The sequence below is a fragment of the Gorilla gorilla genome, chromosome 21, assembly GCF_029281585.2.
Source record: "Gorilla gorilla gorilla isolate KB3781 chromosome 21, NHGRI_mGorGor1-v2.1_pri, whole genome shotgun sequence".
Taxonomy (NCBI): Eukaryota; Metazoa; Chordata; class Mammalia; order Primates; family Hominidae; genus Gorilla; species Gorilla gorilla.
The window spans coordinates 45409562-45436616 of NC_073245.2; the positions used below are offsets into that span (position 1 = coordinate 45409562).

At 45.7% G+C, this 27055-nt stretch overlaps 1 protein-coding gene across 1 annotated transcript; it reads left to right on the plus strand.

Moving 5' to 3' along the window:
* Window positions 1-9883: 9883 nt before the first annotated feature.
* On the plus strand, window positions 9884-26718 carry LOC101129437 (putative BPIFA4P protein). The gene is made up of 9 exons (XM_004061999.5): window positions 9884-9920; window positions 14474-14587; window positions 15591-15738; window positions 17810-17914; window positions 18804-18953; window positions 21410-21491; window positions 22109-22172; window positions 23981-24060; window positions 26295-26718. The coding sequence occupies exons 2-8, from the start codon at window positions 14488-14490 to the stop codon at window positions 24019-24021; spliced, it is 690 nt and encodes a 229-aa protein (XP_004062047.4). The 5' UTR covers window positions 9884-9920; window positions 14474-14487; the 3' UTR covers window positions 24022-24060; window positions 26295-26718.
* Window positions 26719-27055: the final 337 nt, after the last annotated feature.

Below are 27055 nucleotides of genomic sequence, written 5' to 3' on the forward strand. Positions count from 1 at the left end.
TCCAGGTGGTGCTGAGAGTTCTCAGTCTGTAGCACCCTCACCCACCCCTCCCATCACCTGAGAGCCTGTGCACCCACTTGCCAGGCTGCCTGGAGGCCCAGCCTCCCTAGTGAGGTCGAGAACCCTGGGATGCTCACCTATCCTATGGAGACCAGCTTCTCCCTCCACCCAAGGCCCCTCCATCCACACCCCAGAATGCAGCTCGGCCCATGCTGCACCAGCTGTGGCAGAGACAGCATCACGCTGCTCATGGCAACACGTCATGGGGGACTGCCTTTGTGCGGCCCTTGGGCTCCACTGATTCCTTACCACACCCATGCACCAGGAGAGCCATTATCACACCCATTTGACAGAGGAGGACTCTGAGGCTGACGGAGGCAAAGTGACTCCTCCAGGTCACACAGTGAGCAAGGGGCAGAGCCAGGCTTTGAATCCACAGCTGTAGGACCCCTGAATTTACTACAAATGAAGACACTGAGGCACAAAGAGGGCCCAGGCTCAGAAAGGTGACATCCTGGCTTCCAGACACTTTGGCCGCTACTCTTGCCAGCCTCCAGCAGGCTCCACTTCCCTGGCCCAGGACAGATGAGGCGCTCTGGGTGCTGTTCTTCTCCCCCATGTGTAGACCCTCGGCTCTTCCTTTGCTCTAGAAGGGGCAGGACACTGTCCGTTCCCAACAATCGCGTTGGCCTCAGCAGAGATGCAACACGGGCCACACACCAATGCACGCCATCACCTTAGGATCCCAGCAGCCTTTCCTTTCCGGTAGGGAACCCAGCCCCAGGAACCTTTGCCGATTTTGCCAAGCAGCCATCTCATTACTCTGCACAACTCTAGGAGGCAAGAATGGCTCTTGTCCCCACGAGAAACTCAAACTCAGAGAGGCCAAGGCCACACAGAAGCCTGCACCCAGCTGCTAATTCACTCGAGGGCCTCCTCTCTGATGAAGGCGGCCTCCTCTCTGATGAAGGCAGCCTCACTGAGTCAGGTGACCTACAGGTCCTTTGATTCCTTGAAGTGGCCTAGAGAGCCTTGGACCAGCAAGCTGAATCCTCTCCTGAGCCCCTCTGCTGAAGACCTCAGCTCTGGTTATGACTGTGAGTTGCTTGACACAAGGTAAAACTGAGGACTCAGGCAGATCTGAGCTCGAGTCAGTCCCTGCCACTTTCTAGCAGTGTAATCTTGAGCAAGTTACTTAACCTCAGCTTTCTTACCTGTCAAATGGAATTAATAGTAAAATCTCCCTCACTGGGCTTGTGAGGATTAAATGAAGAGTCAGTGAGTGGAAAGTGTTTAACCAGGGCCTCACATCAAGTAAGCACAGGATAAATGTTGGCCTCTACACACTGAAACTGCTGTTATGACTGCCATACTCGGGTTTGTTGATTGACTGATAAAAACACTAATATGGTAGAAGAATCGTGGCCCAAGGAGATCTTGAGTTTCTACCTTGTCTCTCTGAGGGAGGACTGCTAACTAACTCCCACTGTGCATTCTCCTTTCCCCAAGTTTTGGCTAGACACATGGACCCCAGCCAGAGACCACATCTCCCAGCCTCCCTTGCAGCTAACTGTGGCCATGTGACTAAGGTCTGGCCAATGGCATATAAGCAGAACTAATTATGCAAATTCCACTTTGGGCTTTAAAAGGAAGGGGATTCCCTCAACTTCCTCCTGGCATTCTCCCTCCTCTGCAGTTAGAAATGGGAGCAACTGGAGCAACTGCCCTGGACCCAGAGGTGGAAGCTCTGTGTTGAGTACAGTACAGCTACTCCAGCAGCCCCAGACCACTCAGCCCTGGGCTCCTAAGGGAGAAAGGAATGAACTTGCTTATTTAAACCACTATGTTGGGGTCTTTTTGCTAAGTCTGCTTTGTCTACATTGTACCTAACTCATTCTGCCAATCACATGCTGTGTGACCATTAGGCAGCCAACTTCCCCTCTCAGACCCCTGTTTCCATATCCCTGAAGGTTCTTCCTACTCTGACAGGACAGAAATTAATGTTTCTTCCATAACCGAAGAGGGAAGGAAAGAATAGACATTTATTAAGTTTCTACTACATGCCAGACACTGTATTAGGCTGATGATGACTTTGCCTTCCAGGGAATGTTTGGTAATGTCTGGTATGAACCCTGAAAATTTGAGACAGGTCTCAGTTAATTTAGAAAGTTTATTTTACCAATGTTGAAGATGTGTGCCCATGACAGTCTCAGGGAGTCCTGACGACACTTGCCAAAGGTGATGGGGGCACAGCTTGGTTTTACGCATTTTAGGGATATATAAGACATCAATCGATATATGTAAAAAGTACATTGGTTCTGTCCAGAAAACCGGGGACAACTCAAAGCAAGGAAGGGGCTTCCAGGTCACAGGAAGGTGAGACAAATGGTTCCATTCTTTCGAGTTTCTGATAAGCCTTTCCAAACGAGGCAATCACAATATGCATCTATTTCAGTGAGCAGAGGGATGACTTTGAATAGAATGGGAGGCAGGTTTGCCCTGCGCAGTTTCCAGCTAGAATTTTCCTTTTAGCTTAGTGATTTGGGGGCCCAAGATATTTTCCTTTCACACTGGCAATATTTTTAGTTGTCACAAATGGATGAGGTGTGTGCTACTCCAGGAGAGCACATGAGTAGAGGCCGGGGGTGGTGCTACCCATTCCATAATACACAGGACAGCCCCTCACAACAGAAGCATCCAACCTAAAATGTCACTAGTGTTAAGAAACCCTAGGCCGGGCACGGTGGCTCACGCCTGTAATCCCAGCACTTTGGGAGGCCGAGGCAGGTGGATCACGAGGTCAGGAGATAGAGACCATCCTGGCTAACATGGTGAAACCCTGTATCTACTAAAAATACAAAAAAAAATTAGCCAGGCATAGTGGCAGGCGCCTGTAGTCCCAGCTACTCGGGAGGCTGAGGCAAGAGAATGGCATGAACCCGGGAGGCAGAGCTTGCAGAGCCGAGATCACGCCACTGCACTCCAGCTTGGGTGACAGAGTGAGACTCCATCTCAAAAAAAAAAAAAAAAAAATGACAGGACACACTCACCCCACCCACCCCTCTAAGCCACCAGGGAAGGCAAAACTAGGTCATGAAAAGTGCTGAAAGAGGCAAGGTTTTAGACTCAGTAAGCTTCACTTCCAGGAATCTGTCCAAAAAACTTAAGTACAGATACATTTAAGCACAAAGACATAGGGGTATTCCTGATGGGAATTTAAAAAACAAAAAACCTGAAACAAAAAGCAAATAATTAAACCCAAGTACAAGATTAGCAATGCTGACAACATTTGTAATGGTGAGAGAGTGAGACTCCGTCTTAAAAAAAAGAAAAAAGAAACCCTGTAGTAGGCAACTGGTATTGACTGAGGACAGTGAGGGCCAGGACCCCGGGGCGCAGCCTCAGGATTCCCCACGCTTGCAGCTGGGGAGCCTGGGGTAGGCAATTTGTGGGTGACCATGTCTGCGAAGGACTTTGCCATCTGTGTTTTCAGACCTGGGGAGAAAGAACCCCATCCCCTACCCCTCCTCCACCATTTTAGATACCCCAGATGGACTCATTTTGGGGTTCCCACTGACATCCAGGAAGGACACAAACCCTTCTCTGACCCCAGCCACCTCGAGTGGCCACCTGTCTTTGCCACGGTGACCCTGCTCCCATGACCCTGTGGTGTCTCGAGCCCTCCAGGAATGGCAGGGAAGGGACGCGGAGCCAGCAGGGAGACCACAGGGTCGCTGAGGAGCTGTGCCCGAAGGCGGTGCGTGTCTGGCAAGGCCCTGCAGGCGCTCCCACAGGATGGTACAGGGGAAATATGTCCACGGAGCCAAAAAGAAATTAAAAGAGGCACCAGGAGGAACTTCCTTGATTAGAGATAGCTCCCATTCAGACAACCTACTAACAATATCTGTTAAAACATCAGCTGGACCAACTAATCTTCCAATCAAATACCAAGATGGTTAATTCAGATTGCACTCTGTCCTATGTGGTAAGTGTGGTTTCATCTGATTGACTGCTATGTTCAGATGTGCAAGGATGAGCAGATGGGCGGGAAGGCCCCAGAACAGCACTGCTCACCTTTACTGACCAAATCACTCTACCCATCAGCACTGATGAAGCAGGAAAATAGGGTCTGGAGACGAGGAACATAAGGCCAATTCACACTTCAGCTATCACAGGAAATGTCCTCTCCATAGGGCCTACACTGAGTAAATGACTTTGTAACTTTACTTCATCCTGTTCATTTACACAGGGCATACCCCAAGTACAGGGTATTTAAACTCACAAAAACTCTGTAACAGGACCTTTGAGCCTGTGTTCGGCCCTGCTCCCACACTGTGGAGTGCACTCTTTTCAATAAATCTCTTCATTCCTTTCTTGCTTTGTTTGTGCGTTTTGTCCAATTCTTTGTTCAAGACGCCAAGAACCTGGACACTGTCCACCGGAAACACCATCTCTATAGCATCCCTGTGAACCCACTGCTAACAGGCAGTGATATCTGGGAACGGCCTTTACCAACAAGACTAAAAGTTAATTGGAAGAATATCAGTTCCAGGTATAAGTGGGTTTTTTTTTGTTTGTTTTGTTTGTTTGTTTTGTTTTTTTTGAGACTAGAGTCTTGCTCTGTTGCCCAGACTGGAGTGCAGTGGTGTGATCTCAGCTCACTGCAACCTTCACCTCCCAGGTTCAAGCAATTCTCCTGCCTCAGCCTCCCAAGTAGGTGGGATTATAGGCACCCACCATGCCTGGCTAATTTTTTCTATTTTTAGTACAGACAGGGTTTCGCCATGTTGGCCAGACTGGTCTCGAACTCCTGACCTCAAGTGATCCAACCGCCTAGGCCTCCCAAAGTGCTGGGATTACAGGCCTAAGCCACCATGCCCGGCCGTGTTTCTCTTTTCCTAAACATGCCTCACATAGCGTATCTCCAAATGCAGCTATGTAAAAGAGAACCAAAACTTGAGTGACTGCTCTGAATAGCTATGCGGAGTTCTTTGTAAGAACTGCTAAAGTCAGTCTGATTTAAATGCGCGAAGAGGCAGCTAGGTATTTAAAGTTTCCCCAGATATTTTCACCTAAGTGATACCTCCCTTCCTAAGGCTGACCAAGGCCAGTTGATCCTTTTAAATTAAAAATAAAACGTCCCATGCAAAGGCTGGAGGAGTGTTTTATCAGAATGCCTTGCCTTTCTGAGGTTCCTTTCTATTAGGTCGAAGGTCTATGCTCCAGGAGGAGAGAAAGACCTCCTCATAGGAATGCTAAAGGGATGGCAGGAACTGAGCTGATCCCAGGCTTCACTGCAATTTTATATGCCTGTTCGTCAGTCTCTTTTAGGGCATTCTATATTTTGCATTCTGATGCACCCAGGAGTTAAACAGTTGTTAAACAGATCATGCTTGTGAGTATTTCTCTCTCATTTTCTACAATTAACCAAATAAACAAACAAACAAAAAAAGCCCACGAAGCCCTGCATTTGTCTCTTTTTTTTTTTTTTTTTTTTTTTTTTTTTTTTTTTTTGAGATGGAGTCTTGCTCTGTCACCAGACTGGAGTGCAGGGGCGCAATCTCGGCTCACTGCAACCTCTGCCTCCCAGGTTCAAGTGATTCTCCTGCCTCAGCCTCCCGAGTAGCTGGGATTACAGGCACACGCCACCACACCCAGCTAATTTTTGTATTTTTAGTAGAGATGGGGTTTCATCATGTTGTCCAGGATGGCCTCAATCTCATGACCTCGTGATCCACCTGCCTTGACCTCCCAAAGTGCTGGGATTACAGGTGTAAGCCACCGCGCCTGGCCTGTATTTGTCTTTTTACTACATGGATGAACTCTGTCATATGAATAAGTACTGTACTAATCCATTTTAAGGGAGGCTTATTTCAGAAATATTTCAAACTGGTGCAAATGGAAAAGGCTTTTTTTCTTTTAAAGCTAAAGACAAGAACGTCATGCTATACAGGTACAATTTGAACTCTGTTAATAAAAACCAATGTAGATATAGACATTTTGCCATTTGAAGTAGCTGCGTCCCAACATGTTGCCATTGATTTTTTGGAAATGGCTTTAGAAATGTCCAAGTTGGGCTGGACACAGTGGCTCATTCCTGTAATCCCAGCACTTTGGGAGGCCAAAGCGGGCGGATCACTTGAAGCCAGGAGTTCGAGACCAGCCTGGCCAACATGGTGAAACCCCATCTCTACTAAAAATACAAAAACTAGCCAGGCGTGGTGGCACATGCCTTAATCCCAGCTACTTGGGAGGCTGAGACAGGACGATCACTTGAACCCGGGAGGCAGAGGTTGCAGTGAGCTGAGATCGCGCCACTGCACTCCAGCCTGGGTGAGAGTGAGACTGTGCCTCAAGAAGAAAAAAGAAAAAAAAAGAAATCTCCAAGATGTCCTTGAATTGTCTAACCATGGACATTGTCAGTTCTCCCTTCTATCATGTAGAATACTTCGACTTAATATTCTTCCAGATACAGGGGGATACTTGCTTGTTTTTCAAAGTGTTTATTTACTGCTGCTACTATTTGATTACAATGTGTTAAATTTTAAAACCTGTGGGAGTGGCGAGGTGGGGAAGAAATCCTGTAGTGGACCTCATACACATTTATCTCATTGAATTCAGATTTTTTTCGAGTGATCCAGTGAATGAGTCTTTGGATAGGTGTGGCAACTCACGGTCAGAGTGGTGAAGTGACTTGTCTGAGGCCACATGGCTGGTCAGAGGCAAAATTGCATTTAATCCGAAGTTCATCTCCTCCATAGCTTTCCCCGCTAGCCAAAGATGAAGGATGTGAATTTTCCTTGCTGGTTATAATTTGTGGCAATCCCACCTCCCACAGAAAATACACAAGGAGGTGCTCAAAATTTGGGGCTTCTTTTGGGCAGTAACTAACTCGGGTCGGTGCCAAGCCTTAGTCCATGCTGTACCAACCACCTAGGACACCTTTTCTTCTCCCTTATCTGCTGGTTAAATCCTCCTCAACCTTCCAGACTCACTGCTCAGGAGTCACCGCCCAGCTAAGTGGGGACTGCTCCTTAATGTTTCCAAAAATGAGACACTGTATATCTTGACTTGCAGGTCTAACCAAGCTACCTTGTCACCAGCGTCCAATGCAGAGAGAACACTCAAAAATCATCAGCTTTCAATAGCGTGGCTTCCACTTTTCTCATTCACCCCTCTGCCCATCTGCCTGAGGGCAGGTGCTTCAGTCTTCAACGGCTCTAATGCCTAGCAAAGGTGCAAGCAAATAACCCATGATGAATGAATGACTGAATGAGCGAATAAATGAATGAACCTCTTCTTGACTGTACATGGACACCATCTCTGGGGCAGCTGAATGGGTGAGTAAGCAGGAAAATTCTAGCAAACCAGGATTAGGGGGTATAGGAGACCTGCATTATTTTCTGTTAACCAGAGACAGATAATGGAGGACAAAATTGATGGACTATGAACCAAATGCATGGCTCCTAGGTGCATGACTCCAGGCTGTGGAGGGGGTAGGGCCAAGATCACCAGGACCCACTGAAGACTGATGTGGCCAATGTGGGGTGGGGGGTTCCCCTCTGTGAGCCTCCCTGGGACCAGCTCTGGCTTCTTTTTCACCAAGCCCAGAATGTAAAAGTGGGGACGTGGTGAGGGCTTCCTGGAGGTGGTGATGTCCCATGAAGGAGGCTTTGGGTAAGAGGAGGATGCTTTGGGAGGGAGAGGGACACCTACCATAAGGGGATATGTGGGAAGAATGAAGGCAAAACCTAAGTGGACATGAGGTTATCCAGAGAGTAAAGCACTCAACTCTAGTGCAGGCTCTTTTGAAGCCTTTATTCAGTTAAATCAATGCTGCCCATTAATATGGATCTTTCCAATGTTTGCCTGATTTATACAGGATAACATTTCAGGATCCAAATTGTTAACTCTATGCCTTGGAACATTTTGTGACCCCAGGAACACATCACGAAATATTTACCAAACTGGATCTTTCTGTTTACATTACAATGATAGCATGTACATATTTCACTACATCTTTGCCAGCAGATGGAAACCTTTATTGTAAATATTTGCTCTGTGAATGGGAATAGAATAAATTTCATAACACTGGAAAAGCCAAAGTTCTCAAATTAGGGGAGTTAATTGTTATACCAACTCGACAGACTGCTTTCTGAGCATCTTTAAAAATGGAAAAATAACTGTAGTTTCCAGCTGGGTGGGAATACAGATCTAAGAATTTGCTTAGCTGGAATCACAATGGTGCAAAAAAGTGGAACTGAGAAAAAACTGAAAAGGGATGCCAAAATTTGACAGAAATTTATTTGTTAGACATGACTCTTATTTCTGTGTTAGTGCATGCAAGAAAAAAAAATGCATTTTCAAAAAAAAATAGGAAGGTTGTTGAGTATCTAGCTGAGCCAAGCCTGTGCTGAGCAATTCAGAGGTGACCTAAGCAGTGCCTCTCCAACCTCAGCATGCAAGGAATATGTTCCTGCTACACCTGTTGCAGGGGCTGGAGGGACTGAGAGGGGAAAAGGGCTAGACTTGTTCCCACCATCAAGAAAGTACAGCCTGTTCCTGCTGCAATAACAAAATATCTTAGACTGAGTAATTTATAAATAATAGAAATTTACGTCTCACAGTTCTGGAGGCTGGAAGTCCAAGATCAAAGTGCCAGCAGACTTGGTGTCTGGTAAAGGCTTTCTCTCTGCTTCCAAGATGACACCTTCTCACTGCAATCACAAGAGAGAAAGGATGGAAGGGCAAAAAGGGACAAATGCTGTGTCCTCATATGGCAGAAGAGAAGTGGAGGGGCCAGGCAGCTATCTGAGGCCACCTTTATAAGGACACTGTCCTATTCATGAGTACAGAACTCTTATGACTTAATTGGGCCCAACAGGCCCCACCTCTTAATACCACTACTTTGGGGTTTAAGTTCCAACATATGAATTTTGGAGGGACACATGCATTCAAACCATGCACGTGTTTTAAGACATCTTTGCAATTAAGGCTTTAGTGGGGTCCCAACCTTTCAAATGGTTGAGCACATCTGTTCTGAAGTCTTCAAGGAACAAACATCTTCAGTGAGATAGAGAACAGTTACCCCTACCCTACAAGGAAACCACAGCTCTGCTTTAAAAGGAGGAAATTGTGATGTAGTGTGAAGGTTACAAGCTTTCATATAATGTAGAACTAGATTCAAATCCTGATTCTATTATACACTAGCTCTAGGACCTTGGGCAAGATTTGTCTTCTCTTGAGTCTTAGTTTCCTCATCTGTAAAATCAGGCAAATTAGTTCTTAGATGATAAGGATGCATTTGTGAAAATTGCCTGTCAATGTGAGCTACTATTATTATAGATGGAGAGACGGAGACCATGAAAGGGCTTGGGAGCTGTCCAGCATCAAACAGCAAGAAATGGGCAGCGCCATGCTAGAATTCAAGGGTCTGGGACCACAGACCGGTAAACTGAAGCTAGGACACCCTCTGCCTCTCCACTCACAGAAGACCGAGTGGCTTCCTTCCTCAGAGTCACCAGGCCCATCTCTCTTATTGTACAGATGAGAAAAGCATCTCAGAGCGGAGCAGGGATGTGAATGTGACTCCTGCACACCATCTTCCCACTTGCAGCCCCTCTCGGTGTTCTCCACACTCTCTGCACCTCTCCATTTGATGGCATTCGTGATGTACAGATTCAAATATGTTGTTGACATTCCCCCGGGCCTTCCAAGCAGGAATGTTTGCTTTGGAGGTATTGGATAGACGTGGTAAAATCAAGGGCTTTCCATCAGCTTCCTAGCTGTCCATCACCCAGTGCCACATCTCCCCCAGCAATGGGATCACTTGCCATTTATACAGTCTGCCCCCCTACAAAGTCATCGGGAATCAACCTACAGAGGCCAGAGTGTCTCGACAGCACACCAGAGAAATCCAGGTAAGCACAAGGCAATGGCACTCTCCAACCTGCCTCTTCATCAGATGCTGAACCAGACTAAAGCTTTTGATACATGTTACCAGTTATTACCAATTGTGTTTGGTTCTAGCACAGAACATGAAAAATCGTGGCTTCAATCATGATGAGAAGCCCAGAGTTAGGCTGGCAGAGCCTGCTGTCTCCTTCCTTGGCTACCCCTAGGATGTGGCTTTCATCTTCCTGCTAGTAAGATAACTGCTGGGCTCCAGTCATCATGTCTTATATGTAATCAGGAAAAAGCAGGAGAGGAAAACAAAAGCATGCAATTTGCAGCTGGGTCAGCCACTCAAGAGAAGTTTTTAAGAAGCCCCGACCTACAATTTCCATTTATATCTCATTGATCATGCCTGGTTGCAAAGAAGGTTGGGAAAGATAATTTCTTTGTTAAGCACATTTCTTCCCTCAAAAATAAAAGGATTCTGTAAATAAAGAGGGAAGAATGGGCATGTGCCCTCGGCTCTCCAAGCTTCCGTTTCCTGCTCTGTAAAGGAAGCATGTCAATAACTCTCTCATAGGATTGGGATGTTGTAAGGAATTGGGGGACTCCTCCAACACCCAGCAGGAAAGATGCTCCCTGGCCACCCTCCCCTCCTTCAGACTGTCTGTGAGTCTTCCAAGGGTACTCACTGTCAGAACCAGGGAGGGATAAAAAGGAACTTTAATTTGCAAATCCAAAATTAACTTCTATTTAGTGGCACTAGGCTAAACAATTTTCAAAATGCTTCCTGAATTCTCCTAGCAACCTTTTTGAGTGAGATGCAGATTAAAGCACAAAAAAACTAAAAGACAGGAGAGCCAGGTGCTAGCCACTAACTACAGCTGGCCTTAGGAAAACTTAACCCTGATCCGAGCCTCAGTGTCCCATCTGTAAAATGGGTATTGGGCCAGGTGCGGTGGCTTATGCCTGTAATCCCAGCACTTTGGGAGGTGGAGGTGGGAGGATCACGAGGTCAGGAGTTTGAGATCAGCCTGGCCAATATGGTGAAACCTGTCTCTACTAAAAACACAAAAAGTAGCTGGGCATGATGGCGCACACCTGTAGTCCCAGCTACTCGGGAGGTTGAGGCAGGAGAATCGCTTGAACCCGGGAGGCAGAGGTTGCAGTGAACTGAGATCGTGCCACTGACTCCAGCCTGGGTGACAGAGCAAGACTCCATCTCAAAAAAAAAAAAAGTGGGTGTTGGGTGGGTAAGAATGAGTCCAAATGACTCCTTTGCTTCCCCCCTATCTCCTTTAGCTCCATAGAGAACCTCTCAGAGTGACCCTGAAGCTGACTGTACTTACCTGGTATCCCACAGGTACTGCCCCAAGATGCTGAAGGTCTCGGGCCTCCTTATCCTCTGTTGGTTTCTTGCCCTGTTGTCTGCTCAATATTTGAATATTTGACTTGCCTGTGGGTTTATTATATCGTATATTTTAATTTCTTGGCCTTTAGTCCCTTGGCCATTTTTTAAGCATGCATGTCTTGTAAATTTTTATTGGATGCTGAACACGGTGGTGAAATGACATTATCTTTTTTCCAGAAACGAAGATGGCAGAAAGATAGAGCAGAAATGGATCATGACCCTGCCTAGGCTTAGCTTTGTGTTTTATTAAGTAGAACTATTTTGGTCTTGTTCTTACTTTTAGAGGGAGACTATTTCTAGGGTGTGGCCCTTTCTCCTAGAGCACAGTGCTTTATGTCTTCACTGAGAGCTTAAGATGTGTACCAAGGTTCCTCCCCTCAAAGGGGCCCCACTTCAGACTAGCGCTTCCTTCCCCAGCATCACACAGTGGATGTGCTGATGTCTCTGTTCAGCTTTTCAACTTTCAGCTGCTATTTTCTGCCACATGGCTGAGAGTCCCACACTGCAAGGGTGCAGCTTAAAAAGCTGAGATTTCAAGGCTCCTTCCCTGGGGAACTTCCTCTTTGGGATTTTTGCCCCTCAAGTCCCAGCCACTCTGGTAGCCCCAAATTCCAACTTCTGTCCCCTCATCCCTGTAAGACTAGCTCTTTTTGCTTGGACCCTGGTTGACATGTTGGAAAATGACCTCAGGCAAAAGCTGGGGTGAATATGGAGCCCGCCTTGAATGATGCCTCTTTCTCAAGAATCACAGGGTTTCAAATTGTGCCCATGTAGTTGCTCATGGATGTCCTCCTTTGTTTTTACAGATTTCCATCTCTTATAGTTGACTTTAATTGGGAGTGTTAGTCTGATGCAAGATACTCTGTCGTGATCAAAACCAGAACTCTGCAGATGGAACTTGAACTTAGATTTCATAGGGACTGTGCAACCCCTCATTTGGGGTTCAGGGATAGGGTGAGAAGGATGAACACAGAGAATGCTTCAATACTTATAAAAACAGGCTGGGCGCGGTGGCTCACGCCTGTAATCCCAGTACTTTGGGAGGCTGACGCGGGCAGATTACCTGAGCTTAGGAGTTCACGACCAGCCTGGGCAACACGGTGAAACCCCGTCTCTACTAAAATTAAAAAAAAAAAAAAAAAAAATTAGCCGGGTGTGGTGGCTTGCGCAGAGGTTGCAGTGAGCTGAGATTGCGCCACTGCACTCCAGCCTTGGTGACAGAGCGAAACTCCATCTCAAAAACAAAACAAAACAAGACACCACACACACACATAAACACACAAACAAACAAACACACAAAACAAACAAAACACACATACAAACAAAAAGAACTTCAGGGTTGGTTATTCCTAGAAAATGCTTCGTGAGTTATAATGTGGCAGGTAAATGCAGAAAAACACCTAAGGATATTCCTGCCGGTGCCATCTGGGGTAAAAACATGAAAATAGCCCTAAAGAGGAGACATTCCATGAACATCAGTCAATACATACCTTAGAAAATTCTGCAGACAAGGAGGTAGACAGTCCTGATGTACTGCTACTTGAATAAATGCTTCTGTAGAAGCATGACAGGCCAATCCTTGTTTCTCATCATGTTACATGAATGCACGCCTATGGAAAGAAAAACTTCCGAAAAAAGATACAACAGAAGTTATCTCTGTGAACTGATTTTTATTTACTTTTTTCTCTTTGTGCATATCTTCACTTTCTAATTTTTCTACTTGCCTAAAAACAGATCACCCAAATTAAAATGTTAAACCAGGCCAGTTGCGGTGGCTCATGCCTGTAATCCTAGCACTTTGGGAGGCCAAGTCGGATGGATCACCTGAGGTCAGGAGTTCGAAACCAGCCTGGCCAACATGGTGAAACCCCGTCTCTACCAAAAATACGAAAAAATTAGCTGAGCGTGGTGGTGGATGCCTGTGATCCCAGCTACTTGGGAAGTGAGGCAGGAGAATTGCTTGATCCCAAGAGGCGGAGGTTGCAGTGAGCCGAGATCACACCACACCGCACTCCAGCCTGGGAAACAGTGAAACTCTGTCTCAAAAAAATAAATAAATAAAATAAAATAAAATAAAATGCTAAACCAAATGGGTTATGAATTTACATGAGAATAGTGACCAGGGACTGGGCTGAGAGTCTGCTTGGAACCTGTCAAGTGTCGAAGGAGAGAATCGGTCCCTACCAACCTCTACCTGTTAGTCTCAGGTCCTAATGGGACCATTTGCACTGGCATTTGGTTGAAGTCCCAGGAAGCCACACAAACATCTTCATGCACCTCCTTTCCAGGAGGTGTGGAGGGTGTGTCAAGATCCTGAGGGCCACTCCTAGCCCAGGGAGTGTGCCATTCAAGCGGGCACAGTAAATGGGCCTGCAGTGTCCACATACTCCAGCCCTGGTCCCTCAGCCTGGGCCCTTCTTGTCTGTGCTGTGGAGCCTACTCTCTCCCATCAGCTCAGGGAGGTAAGCCCTTGAAAATGTCAAGTGAAAATCATGATCATAATGATGCATTAGTACAGTGGTGACCATTTGTGAAGCACTTACAATGTGCAAGGTACTGGGCTAAGTGCTTACGACAAGAGCAAGAGGAAGGTATGAGTTTGGATCCTCTGCATTTTCCAGATGAGGAAAGCCTAAGGTATCCAGCAAGCAGGTGGCAGAGCTGGGATTCCATCCCAGGTCTGTCTGTCTCTGAAGCCAGGGCATATCACCACCACCATTTTGCTGGAAAATGAGGATAGTGTGTCCTGCATAACATCGTGTGGTGAAGCAACTTGCACTAAATCCCACAATCCCACAGCTGCTAACAGGTGGGGGTCTTCAGAGACCACTGTCATAACTCTAACATTATGCAGCCTCTCGCAGCAGCCATGAGCAGCCCTACTGGGGAAGGCAGTGTCCCTGCGGGAAAAACCATATGTCCAGCTTTTGGGCATAAATACAGGTTGTGTGGCCTTGGACAAGTGAATTCATCTCTTGGACCCTCCCTTTCTTGCTCTAAACTATCAGGAAAAGCAGATCCCTCCCTGAGCCTCAGTAGACCCATCTGTAAAATGGACATAGGTGAATGGGTCCATATGAGTTCTGTGGCCACTTCAGATCTAAGCTCTGGGAAGACCCTCTGAGAAAGTGTCCTTGCAAATAACCTCTTTGCCTGTATCCTCCACAGGGACCTGACCCAAGATGCTGAATGTCTCCGGCCTCTTTGTTCTCCTCTGTGGGCTGCTTGTCTCATCCTCTGCACAGGAGGTCCTGGCTGGAATTTCTTCCCAGCTCCTTAATGGTGAGACTGTCCTGCTTTGGGTCATACAGAACCCTGAGCCAATGCCAGTTAAGTTCTCATTAGCAAAGTGCCTGGGACACAATTAACACTATTAATTATTAGCCGTCCTGACTGCAACATCGTTTAATCCTCATTTTCTGAGCACCCCCTCTTCCCTGTCTCCTTGCTGTGCTTTATCTATCAAGACCCACCATCAAAGGAACCAGCTCTATATGGACTGGTCCCTGTTCCAGCCTTTGTACCTGCTGTTTCCTCTGCCTGGAACACTCTTCCCCTACCTGTCAACATAGCTGCCTCCCTTCATTCAGGTCTCTGCTCAAATGCCACATTTGCAGAAAGCCCTTCCTTGACCTCCTGTGTAAATGAATCCCTCACCCTGCCTTTTATTTTTTCATCACAGGATGGACTGATATTTAGCGGCATGGTCATCGTGGTTAAAACATTGAAATTTGGGGGTATACTATTTGTGAAGTATTTCCTGCTTAGAGACTCTCCAGGTGCCCGCCATTGCCCCAACCATCCCAGCTTCACCCCCAGAACTCTAGCTTCCCCATGAATGAAACAACTATGGAGTTAACACCTGGCACAGCCCGGGGAGCCCAGGACCTGGATCCAGAGCTATGACCAGTGCCCCTGTTGAGCTCATTGCTAAATACTTTGAAACCAACCCCTTCACAGCACTTGTTTGCACCGGAATCCTGCCTGTCCATTTATTCTCCACTTTTTCATCTGTCTCTCCTCAGTCCCGTAAGAATGCCAGCTCCATCAGGGTGGTGCCCAGGGTGGTGAACAGACTGGGTGCATGGCCTGGGTGCATAGTAGGCCCCTGTGAATATTTGCTGGATGATTATGTCTAGAACTTGGCCCACAGTCCAGCAAGCCAGAAATAGCTGAACCACAAGTCAGAGCCACATAGGGGACATGCTCGGAGGTCAAGGTTGTATCTGAGGATCTTTGGCATCTAAATGCCTACTTGGGTTTGGGGGTGGGGCATTCTTTACAGATTTGACTCAAGGACTCCTCAGGGCAGACTTTCTTCCCAGCCTGCAGACAACTGGCCTCCAGAAACCATTGAGTAGTGCCTTCGATGGTGTATCAGGCCTCCTGGACATCTTTGGGCCTCCACTCACCAATGAGATCAACACTGTTAGGTGAGTGGTCTCTGATCACCAACCACCCCCAGTCCAGGCTGTCCTGGTTTGTTGGATTGTTAGAGCTCTCCCCACATTTCCTGACCTCACAGAGGCCCTTCCCTTGCAAAGAGCCTTTCCAACTCTGATGGCCTGAGATCCCCTGGTTGGGAGAAACTCCCACGGCGGGAGGCTAGGGGGAGGGGCTAAAGACACAGGGGTTCAATCCCCTTGTCTGGGAAGAGGATGGCTGCTCACCAGCTGTGACAGCATCACCCATCTCCGCCTTTCTCTAAGCCTCAACATCTGCCCTGTTCAATGGGGAATAATAGCTTCTACCCCCATGGGGCTGTTGTGAACATTAAGTGAAATAATATGTGTAAAATGTTTGCACATCTTCCTCTCCTCAGTGAGCATCCAATCACAGGTAATAAACAACAACGAGAAGAATGTGGTAATCCTAACACTAGATGATGCTGAGCTTTAGGGTTAGACTGGCCATCAGAATATAGAAAACCTGGGTCCCTTGCCTCACAAGCATCTTAAAGTCAACATGTCCAAAACTCAACTGCTGACTCATACCTTCATCTCTGCCCCAACCTGTGCCTCCCCCTGCCCAGCCCATCCTACCTAATGACAACTCCATCCATCCAGTTGCTCTGGCCAAAAATCATGATGTCCTCCCTGGCTCCTCTGTCTCCTTTGTACCTGCTTCCAGCCTGTTGCCAAACCCTCCCTGTCACTTCTGCCTTTAAATCATACCCAGGCATCTCACCACTTTTTTTTTCCACCTCTGGTGGTCTGAGCCACCATTATCTCCCCGCTTGACTTACAGCCCCAGATTATTCTGCTTCCACCCACCAGCCCTCATCTCCTCCGTTCTGTTCTGCCAGTATCCAGAAAAATCTTTCTAAGAAGTGGAGCTGACCCTGTAACTCCCTTGTCCAAACCCTCCAATGTGTTCTCTTCGCCCTCAGAACCAAGCCCAAAGTTCTTACCACTGGCCCTCAAGGCTCCACGCAATCTGGCCCTGGCTACCTCGCTCACCTCTTCTACTAGTCTTGTATCACTCTCTGCCTGCTAGCCACACGAAGCCTGTTGCTGTTCCTCAAACACACCAGCCACATTTCAGCCTCAGGGATTTTGCACTTGCTCTGTCTTCTTTATTTTTACTATTATTATTGTTCTGAGATGGGGTCTTGCTCCGTCTCCCAGGCTGGAGTTCAGTGAGTGGTGTGACCACAGCTCACTGCAGCCTCAACCTCCTGGGCTCGAGCCATCCTCCTGCCTCAGCCTCCCAAGTAGCTGGAACCACATACACATGCCACCATGCCCAGCTAATTTTTTGTTTTGTTGCTTGATTTTTTGTTTTGCTTTGTTTTGTTTTTGAGACAAGGTCTTGCTCTGTCACCCAGGCTGGAGTGCAGTGGCACAATCACAGCTCACTGCAGCCTTGATTTTTAGGCTTAATTGATCCTCCTGCCTTGGCCTCCCAAAGTGCTGGGATTACAGGTGTGAGCCACTGCACCCAGCCTTGCTCTGTCTTAAACCTGTCCTTTCCTTCTCCTGGCTATCTGCATGACTCATTCTCACTTCATTCGTGACTCTGCCCAAACATCACCTCCTATGATAAACCTTCCCTGACTACCCTGTCTGAAATTCCACTCTTCCCAATATTACCTTCCATCTTCCTGATCCTGTAGGGCCTTTTTTTTTCACGGTGCCTATCACTTTCTATATGTATTTATTTACTGGATTTATTCTCCTATACATACATACCTGCTCCAAGCATCTGCTATATATGGCTTTCAGTCTTATTCACTCATTGATTTCAGCCTGCTTGGTGCTGGGCAAAGTGCTGAACGTGATTATTCTGAGATACATCAAGGTAAGAGCTTCTTTTTGCTCAGGGATATATTCCCCGTGCTTATAACACATAGTAACTTTGCAATAAACTACCTGGTTAATGAATGAGTAAAGATCTTTGCATATATTCCGCTTCTTCTCTGCAAGGGACCTGCCATTGCACAAAGTGAGGTCCACCTGCAGCAGGAGTCACAGCCTCCCTGTGTTGTGCTGTTTCTTCACCCAGGATACAGGTGAAAAATCCTCAACTCCTCCAAGTCTCCATCGAGAGCACCCCTCAAAGAAAGGAGGCCACTGTACGAGTACCATTCACGTCTGAGTTGATTGTGCAGTAAGTCACAGCTATGGGTCTCGCAGTCTCCATCGGCTTTTGCACAGGAGTCGGGGGATGTGGGCAGAGCCCCAACCAAAGGGCTCAGCGACAGACTCACTGTGTGGTTAGAGCAAAACATCCACCCTCTCTGGGCCTGATTCACCCCATGTGTAGAATGAGAGGCCTGCAGAATACTTGAGTGCTCCAAGCTTGGGGCCTCTCTGGGGAAAGCAGAAGAGTTGAGCAGATTTCCTCGCCCGACCTCATCCAGACAGCCCCCACCTTCATTTATTTGGACTTTATGAGTTCTCTTAGTTCTGATTGAATGTAACCGAAGACAAGGGCAAAGAATCACCTCTGGACCCCAATTCAGTGGCACTATTGCCTAGAGATCACCCCAGGGGCTGCATCTGACCCACTGATATATTTTGTCTGGTTTGCATGGTGCATCTGCAGAGGCCAGGCATTCTCCAGTTCACCACAGCCTTTACCGCTCCCTGTGAAACTAATTGCCCATCTGCTTCATTCATTTCCATTTCAAGCCTGGCCATCAAGGCAATGGAGTTTGAGACCTCTAAAAAAGGACTTTCCAAGGTCAGATGCAGTTTCCCAGTTTTGATAAGATGTCATACTTAGAATCAACACTTTCCTTCCTAACTGTCCCCAGAGCCAGAGGTAGCAAGTATTAGTTAGACTCCCTGAGTGAAGAACCCTCTGACTTAGCCACTGGCTGGATGCATGACTTGGAGAAAGCCATCCCCATTCTCCAGGACTGAATGGCCTCTTTTGAAAAATGAGAAAATGACTTTAACAGGGTGGTTTTGAAGAACCCTAGTTCTAGAAACAAAAGAGGATGTAGTAAGCTCTGAGCTTCTCCCCCATCTGCCTTACCTCTTCCCTCCTACAGGCTCCTGAACATGAAGCCCTTCACAGCTAATATGCAGTCAGATATAAAAGTCCAGATTCATTTGGAGAAGAATGTAGGTGGCAGATATGAGCTTGCCTTTGGGAACTGCAGGCTCTTGCCCGAGGCTATTTGGATCCAAACTGGAGTCCAGTGAGTTCTCAATCTGTCTTGCTCTGTGTCCAGCTCGTTATGATGACGTCCCCAGTGAGATTTCACCTGAAAGATGTCACCAGAAAAACAATACCCTACCAAATTAGGCTTTTGTGTGTATAGTGATGTGTGTATAATAAATAGGACTTTCTGTGTCTTTAAAATTTTGCTTTTTACAAAAGTAATAATTCTATCAACATGAAAAGAGACTTACCAAATAGTACTAAGCAAAAAAAAAAAAAAGAAGGATTGTTTGGCCATTTGTTGATAGATTATTTCTAAACTTTTGGGCTAACCAGGTGGCTCACCTGTAATCTCAGTACTTTGGGAGGTCGAGGCAGATGGATAGCTTGAGCCCAGGAGTTCAAGACCAGCCTGGGCAACATGGCGAAACCCTGTCTATACAAAAAATACAAAAATTAGCCGGGTGTGGTGGCAGGCACCTATAGTCTCAGCTACTAGGGAGGCTGAGGTAGGAGGATCACTTGAGCCCAAGAGGTTGAGGCTGCAGTGAGCCATAAGCATGCCACTGCACTCCAGCCGGGGCAACAAGCAAGACCCTGTCTCAAAAAAATTAAATTAATTAAAAAGATAAACATTTGCTAACATAAATAACCCAGAACATTTTGATACAGGAAACTTTTCCAAAATAAAATTATGTTCTTATTGTAGATTTTTAAGATTATTCCAAAAGTATACACAGTTCTACAACTTCTAAGTTTTAAGGCACTGCCAAACCACTCAACAAATGCCTTACCAATGGAACTGAAGCAAGTGGCATGTCTGTAGCTGACACTGGGCAGTTTTGTCCCATATACAATCAATCCCAGTTATTCTCTTTTTCACAACATTTATTCTTTTATACATACATACCTTCCCCAAGTATCTGCTATAGATGGCTCTCAGTCTTACTCATTCATTTATTTCAGCCTGCTTGGTGCTGGGAAAAGTGCTGAATATGATTATTCTGAGATATGTTAAGACAAGATCTTCTTTTCACTAGGAGGAAAATCCCACGAATGCTATTGTTTTCATTACCTTGTCTACCAGTAGAAAAGAATTTCATCATTTCTTAGTCTCTGATATTTCCTCTTCAGAGAAACTGTCTTCAGAGGTTTTGCCCTTTTATTAACTAGAGTTTTAGTGTTTACTTCTAAATTTATAATCTCTTTTTAAAAATCTTCTTTTTAAATATTTTTTTTGAAACGGGATTTCACTCAGTTGCCCAAGCTGAAGTGCAATGGTGGTGCAATCTCGGCTCACTGCAAGCTCCACCTCCCCAACTCAGGCAATGCTCCCATCTAGGCCTCCTGAATACCTGAGATTACAAGCACAGGCCACCATGCCCGGCTAATTTTTGTGTTTTTTGTAGAGACAGAGTTTCACCATGTCTCCCAGGCTGGTCTCAAACTCCTGCACCCAACTGATCTATCTACCTCAGCCTCTTAAAGTACTGGGATTACAGGCATGAGCCACCACACCTAGCCCTTTTTAAATTTTTTTTTTAAATTAAGGCTGATATCCACATTTAGCTGAATCCAGTGGTCATCACCAGTCCATTTTCTATCCTGTCTTCTTATTTTGATTCATCTCAGTTGCTCACTCTTTCAGGAAAGATCTGGGTGTGGAATGCTTTCTGCACCCTTGCACACCTGGTCCTGTCCTCCTGACATGCTCAAACATAAGTGAGGACCAGACCAGATTCACAGCCCATCTCCCCTTCTGAAAACTCTGCAAATACCTCTCCCTCCCGTGATATACTAAAGAAAACGTCCCTCTTTTGCAAGGAATTTGAGACCTCAGGTTGGAAGCAGTAGATCATAGCTGATTTCTATGCAAACTCTTTAAGAAATAAAGACATAAACCCTTTGCCTGAGAATAAAACAGATTTACCCTCACATGTTAAGGATTAGGGACTGAGTCAGGAACACAGAACACAAGGACACCTTTATGCTATTTCCTGCTTCTTTCTCCTTTCTCCCAATTAAAGAACGATGTTACACTGTTCCTTCCATGAAAGCATTGGCCCTCTGGCAGAGGAGATAAGTTCTACTGTAGCATCAGGTAATCAGAGAAATGGGAAAGTGAGAAGGAAGGAGAGAACTGAGAATTGGCTAGGATGGTCAAGAAGAGCTTTCTGGAGGAATCCAGTTGGCTGGGCCTAGCAAAGTGATAGAATTTGAAGAAGGCATCTCCAGAGGGAGATGCAAAATAGTCACAGAAAACATAATGGTGAGTAACAATGATAAGGGCAAGGTGATTTAAATTGGAAGATTAATTTTAAAGAACCCTAGAGTGTGGATTGGAGCGGTAGAACAGAGCTGGGTGATGGAATGCCATGGAAACAAGGAGTAGACTTGAAGAAGTTCACGGGCATTGAGCAAAGAAGTGATGGGGATAAAGGAGAGTCTGAGAGAAGTTAATCTGTTCTGCATATTTTCTGCCTCTTCATTTAGACTCGCCCCAGCAGCAAAATTTGTTGTGGCAAACATAGAGAGAAACCTGAAAAACATAGTAGCCCATGATCTGGGACGAAATGTAAGTATGCAAACCCAGATTACTTCCATTTTTGAGCTGAGACTCAAAGCATGGGGGAGGTTGGATCTTCTTAATGAAGTGGGAAGAAATCTTCCAGGAAGGAAAGTTAGGGAGAGATGGAGTGGCATCTGTTAAGTTCCCATTCTGCAATCAGGCACTGGTGAAGTATTTTACAGACATTATTTAATTATTCAGGTCAAAGTCAGCATCTATATGACCAGAAGTAAGTAGATAAATCTCCCCAAAACTCAGTTTCCTTATCTGTAAGATGGAGATAAGTAATCACAAAATTAACATTCACTAAGCACGCAAACACTGTGCTAAGTATCTGAAATGAATTTTCTTATCTCATCCTTCAAACAATCTCATACTCCAGGTAACAATATCATCTTCATTTTCCAGATTTAAGTTCCAGAGAAGGCCAATGACTTACTCAAGTCATAGAGCTACCAAGTGGCTGAGCTGGCTTATGACCCTAGGGCAGTCTGCCCCCAAGACCCATCTACTTGGTTGTCCCCAGAATGGGTTGGCTTGGGAGAACTTGCCTTGCTCACTCCCATTTAGGCTTTATTAGTGGAGCCCTCCTCTTGACTTTTGCCTATTTCCTTGTCTTTCAGGTGTGCCCTGTGATTAATAAATGGCTCTACAACCTGGACCAGCATGTGGTTAAAGAGTTGATTAGTAAGTGCTGGAGGTGGGAAGGGACAGGAACACTCCAGAAGAAAGCTCAGAACCCTCCCTCACCCTTTGTATTTCATTTCCCCTTACCTCACTCTGGCACTTCTCCTAGACCAAAAATCTCTTTCCTGCTGAAGTAGAATGGCCCCTAATAATAACAACCTTAATAATAAACTCAGCTGACATTAACTGAGGGAGCCCAGTGTGCCAACACGAAGCACTGTGCCTGCACTAGCAATTGAACGCGCACCTTTAGCGAAGGACGTGCTGGTTTCAATTCTATTCTTGTCCCCAAAGCCTAGAGCAGCTGAGATATGAATGGCAACTTCTCCAGGGGAGAAAATCTGCCCAATTCTGCCTTTGTCCTCCCCTAAAATTGTATGAGTTAAATGATGGGCAGAGAATTGGTCTGCTTTCAGCCCAGACAAACACTGCCTCCTTTCAGTAGTCGCTACCTCAAGCATCCAAAGTTTTCATATCTGCCAGAACTCAAAGCAAAAAATGCAAGATTGAATCTCAGCAGCTCAGGCCCCCAGCAGGACTTCAAACTTCCACCACCAAAAAAAAAAAAATGCTGAATTGAAAGGTATATGCCTTCATTCACTGAATATTCACTAGTCCTGCCAAGTGCCAGATGCCAGAGTTTCTAAAATTCCTTGAGTGGCTCTCCCAGCAAGCAATCTTCTGACTTCTGCCTATTCCATTGACTGGGAAGTCACTACTTTTTTTTTTTTTTTTTTGAGATGGAATCTCACTCTATTGCCCAGACTGGAGTGCAGTGTTGTGATCTCGGCTCCCTGCAACCTCTGCCTCCAGAGTTCAAGCGATTCTCCTGCCTCAGCCTCCCAAGTAGCTGGGATTACAGGCAGGCATCACCATCCCTGGCTAATTTTTGTATTTTTAGTAGAGATGGGGTTTCATTGTGTTAGCCAGGCTGGTCTTGAACTCCTGACTTCAAGTGATCCACCCGCCTCAGCCTCCTAAAGTGCTGGGATTACAGGTGTCAGCCACCACCAGTGAGACCGGCCAGAACTCACTACTTATGAGGTAGGAAGCTTGAGGCAACTAATCTGGATGAGCCTGAAAACTCCCAAAGCTTGTGTTCCCAGGCCCACTCAAATGAATGGGACAGCTCAACCAACACCTTCGCTCTACTATGGGCCATCACTTCAGAGAGATGGCCAGGTGAATGGAGACTCCGGCTGCAGCAATGGCACCTTTCTCCACTGTCTCATTCCAATGTAGGAGCTCTTAAGTGATTAGCTTGGGAAGAAGTGGTTGTTCCCAATTTGTAGATAAGGAAACCAAGATCCAAGAACTTTAAGCAATTTATCCAGGATTACTTAGTAAAAAATAATAACAATAAAAGCTAAATGCATATTAAGTGCTTTACTATGTGCCAGGCTCTTTGCAGACTTTATATATGCTAATTTGATCTGTCCATACAACTCCGTGAACTAGGTATTATCACTATCTGCATTTTAAAGATGAGGAAACAGAAACAAAGGAAGATCAAAATGTTTGCCCATATTTCCATGGAAGAAAATGTCAGAGCCAGAGTGAACCCACATCCTCCGGCTACAGAGCCCACACTGGTAGTCACTCTACTGCATGGATAAAGAACTGTCAGTTAAATCATACAAGACAGCCAGTGACAAATAAGAGCTTCCAGCCTCAGCCTTCTGTCTCCACTCCTTGGGCTCATTTCTCATCCCCATTCTGCTCCCAGTGCTGCTCCAAGGGGGAAACTTCCCTGGCCTCTCTGATCCTCCTCCACCCCCACAGTCTGAGGTATCTCTTTTGCATTCTAGATCTGGTCCTGCTGCAGGAAAAGTACCAAGTCACCATCTAAATGTCCCCAAAGCGAAGAAGCTATGTGTGTATCAATCCGGTGAGAAACCAGAGCATGTTTCCATTGCTTAGTGATGACCCCTGGCCTTTAGGGTCATTATAAGTGTGTTATTCATTCATTTGTTAAATTTTAGTTAAGCCCCTACTATATGCTAGACTCTATTCCACATGTTAGGAATACAGCAGTGAACAAGATGGACAAGGAATCTGATTTCCTGGAGCTTGTATTCTAGTTGGGAATACTAACAGTGAATAAGGAAATAAATATATAGTCAACTAAATTCCAGAGGATGGTGGGTATTCAGAAGAAAACAAAGCAGGAGGATGTGGGCAAAAGTAACTGGGGTGGGGGCAGAGAGAGGGACATCAAATTAATACAGTCAGACAGAGGCTCTTTGGGGAACAAAGGGACATTTCAGCTGAGCCCTGAATGATAAGGCAGAAGGAGTTGTGCCAAGACCCACGAGAAAACTATCACAAGCAAGAGGATGAACATGTGCAAAGTCCCTGAGGCAGAAATGAATGAACTTGCCTTTTTGAAGTAAAGAAAGGAGGCCATCGTGGGCTGGAGTGTGTAGGGAGCTCAGTTGTAGGAGACATCCTTACAAGAGTGATATTTGACAGAGAAAAGGAAGGGAGTTTCTATAAAAGGAGATGTCATTATTCATTCATTTATCATGTATGTATTTGCAACTCTTCAGTGCTGAATGCACTCTGCTCAGGTGTCACCATCTCAAGTCTCTCAAAAATGGCACATCCACCACTCTCTTCCCTGCTTTACTTTTCTTCATACCACTCATTATTATTTGACTTCCTACTATATTATATGTGTCTTTTCTCTCCACCTCTTAAAAGAATGTAGACCTCATGAAGTCAGAGACTTTATCTATTCCCTGTTTTATCCCAAGTTCCAGGATTACAAAAATGAATTACACTTGGCCCCTGACCTCAAGAGCTCCCAGCCTAGCAAGAGATAAAACAAATAAATCGGCAATTTCATGTGCATTGAGGTGCTCAGTTAAGGTTCTATGGAAGTAGAGAGGCAAGACCCAGTAGCCAGGGGACTTCCAGGAGTCTTTGCAGAAGAGGCAAGATTTAAACTGGGTATTGAAAAATGATAAAGACTCACTTTGTGGGAAAAGACATTATAAGCAGAGGATACAGCATGTGCAAGTACACAGAAGCAGGAAAGGGTCTGATGCTTTGGGCAATGGGGAGAAGCTCTGGGTGACTGCCCGTAGGAGTCATGGGGGACAGAGGTATCCTCCCCTGAGGAGTAAGGATAAGCGTGTAATAAGCTATGCTGTACACATGCTTTGTGAGAACAAGGTCACATGTGATGAATCGGGCTGTAAAAAGGTACAGTCCATGACAGGGGACATAAAAAATTAAGTGCCTAACACCATAATGGAATCCACATCCTTGAGTTAATTAGCTTAGTTACGTAATACTCTAAACCAATGTTATCCAGTAGAAATATAACAGGAGACACACAAGTAATTTTGAATTTTCTGGCAAGGCCATCTTTAAAAGGAAAAAGAAACATTATATTAACCTTACTAGTTTATATTTACCCACCATATCCAAAATATTATCATTTTAACATGGAATCAATATAAAAGTAATAAAATATTTTACATTCTATTTTTGCAGTAAGTCTTTGGTCTGATGTGTATTTTATACTTACAGCACATTTCAATGTGGACTAGCTGCATTTCAAATGCTGATATCCATGTGTGACTAGTGGCTACCATATTGGACAATGCAGCTCTCTCTAAGTAAATTGGCTGGCAGTTGCAAAATGTTGAAAGGTCTAGGGCATCTCATGTATTCCTGCCAATATATCTAGGCTGCCACTTAGCACAGAAGTCCCAAATCTGTGACCTCCCCCCCCATATTATATTCAGCTCACAGACATGTTTGCTTTAGCCTATAAAGTGTTTTATACATGTGACTGAGTTGCCAATATTAAAAGTAAGAAATATGTCTTTTGATTAGCTAGGGCACCTGTTGATATTTTGTATTATTGTGTTGTGAAGTAGGCCAAGGCGACGAGGAAGAGCCACCTTAATTGATGAGAGGAAGTCCAGGGAAAAAATGAGAAAACGTTATCCAGAGAGAGGCAGTGGATGGGTGTCCCGACAGGAATAGACTTCAGCACCACGGACAGCAGTCACGCCAGTGCGGAGGGGGAGGGCAGAAGTGGGAAAGGCTGTCCGTTCTGACCGGAAGAAAGGGTGTGAAATTTACTAATACCTGGATTATCTCACACAGAATCAGCTTCTGCATCCTAGTCTCCTCCCTGGAATGTCCTCCACACTCCAGGACACCACCTGCATAGATCGTGTTGATTATTCAGCTGATGCCTGGAATTGCATGACCCACCCTGGACCAAAAGATCCCCTGCTTCTCCGGGTATGGAGGTTATTTCCCTGTAAATCCTCACCAGAACCCATGTGCTGATTCCCTGTAATCTTCCCACAATAAACTTTTAGCAGCTCTGAACTGCAAACTGTCCAGCTTCCACAGCGCCACGTGGATGGGGGCAACGTAGCCAGAGATGGTGGTGGGTCTGGTCATGATAACAAAAGTATGAAAAGCAGGGGAGGATACTTGGGTTGATTTATCCATTATCTCATAAGCATCTGAACACTCTGGTATGATGTTTCCCAAAGGCTAATTAAAATTTTAAAAAGGTTTCCTGTCTTGTCTGGGATGTTTTCTGAACTGATTTTTTGACCTTGAGTGGCTCCATCCTCTTGGCCACAGTCTCATCACTGTGCAGTGGGAATGTTGGTCTCATCTTCCCAGCGCCCTCAGGCAGGAACAGCCTACAAAGTTGTGACTTATGGGAGAAACCTTATCCTGGCCCTGGTAACTCCATTTTTCTTCCCTGTATCACCAAACTTCCCAAAATATATGCTGCTATTCACTGCCTCTCCTTCCTCACCTTCAACCTCTGCTCATTTTTTAAGATGGAGTTTTGCTCTGTCATCCAGGCTGGAGTGCAGTGGTGTGATCTTGGCTCACTGCAA

Coding starts and splice junctions, on each gene's coding strand:
- LOC101129437 (XM_004061999.5), top strand. CDS start 14,488: ATGCTGAATGTCTCCGGCCTCTTTGTTCTCCTCTGTGGGCTGCTTGTC. Junction 18,954..21,409: donor TGGATCCAAACTGGAGTCCA/GTGAGTTCTCAA, acceptor CTCTTCATTTAG/ACTCGCCCCAGCAGCAAAAT. Junction 22,173..23,980: donor TGTGGTTAAAGAGTTGATTA/GTAAGTGCTGGA, acceptor TTTGCATTCTAG/ATCTGGTCCTGCTGCAGGAA.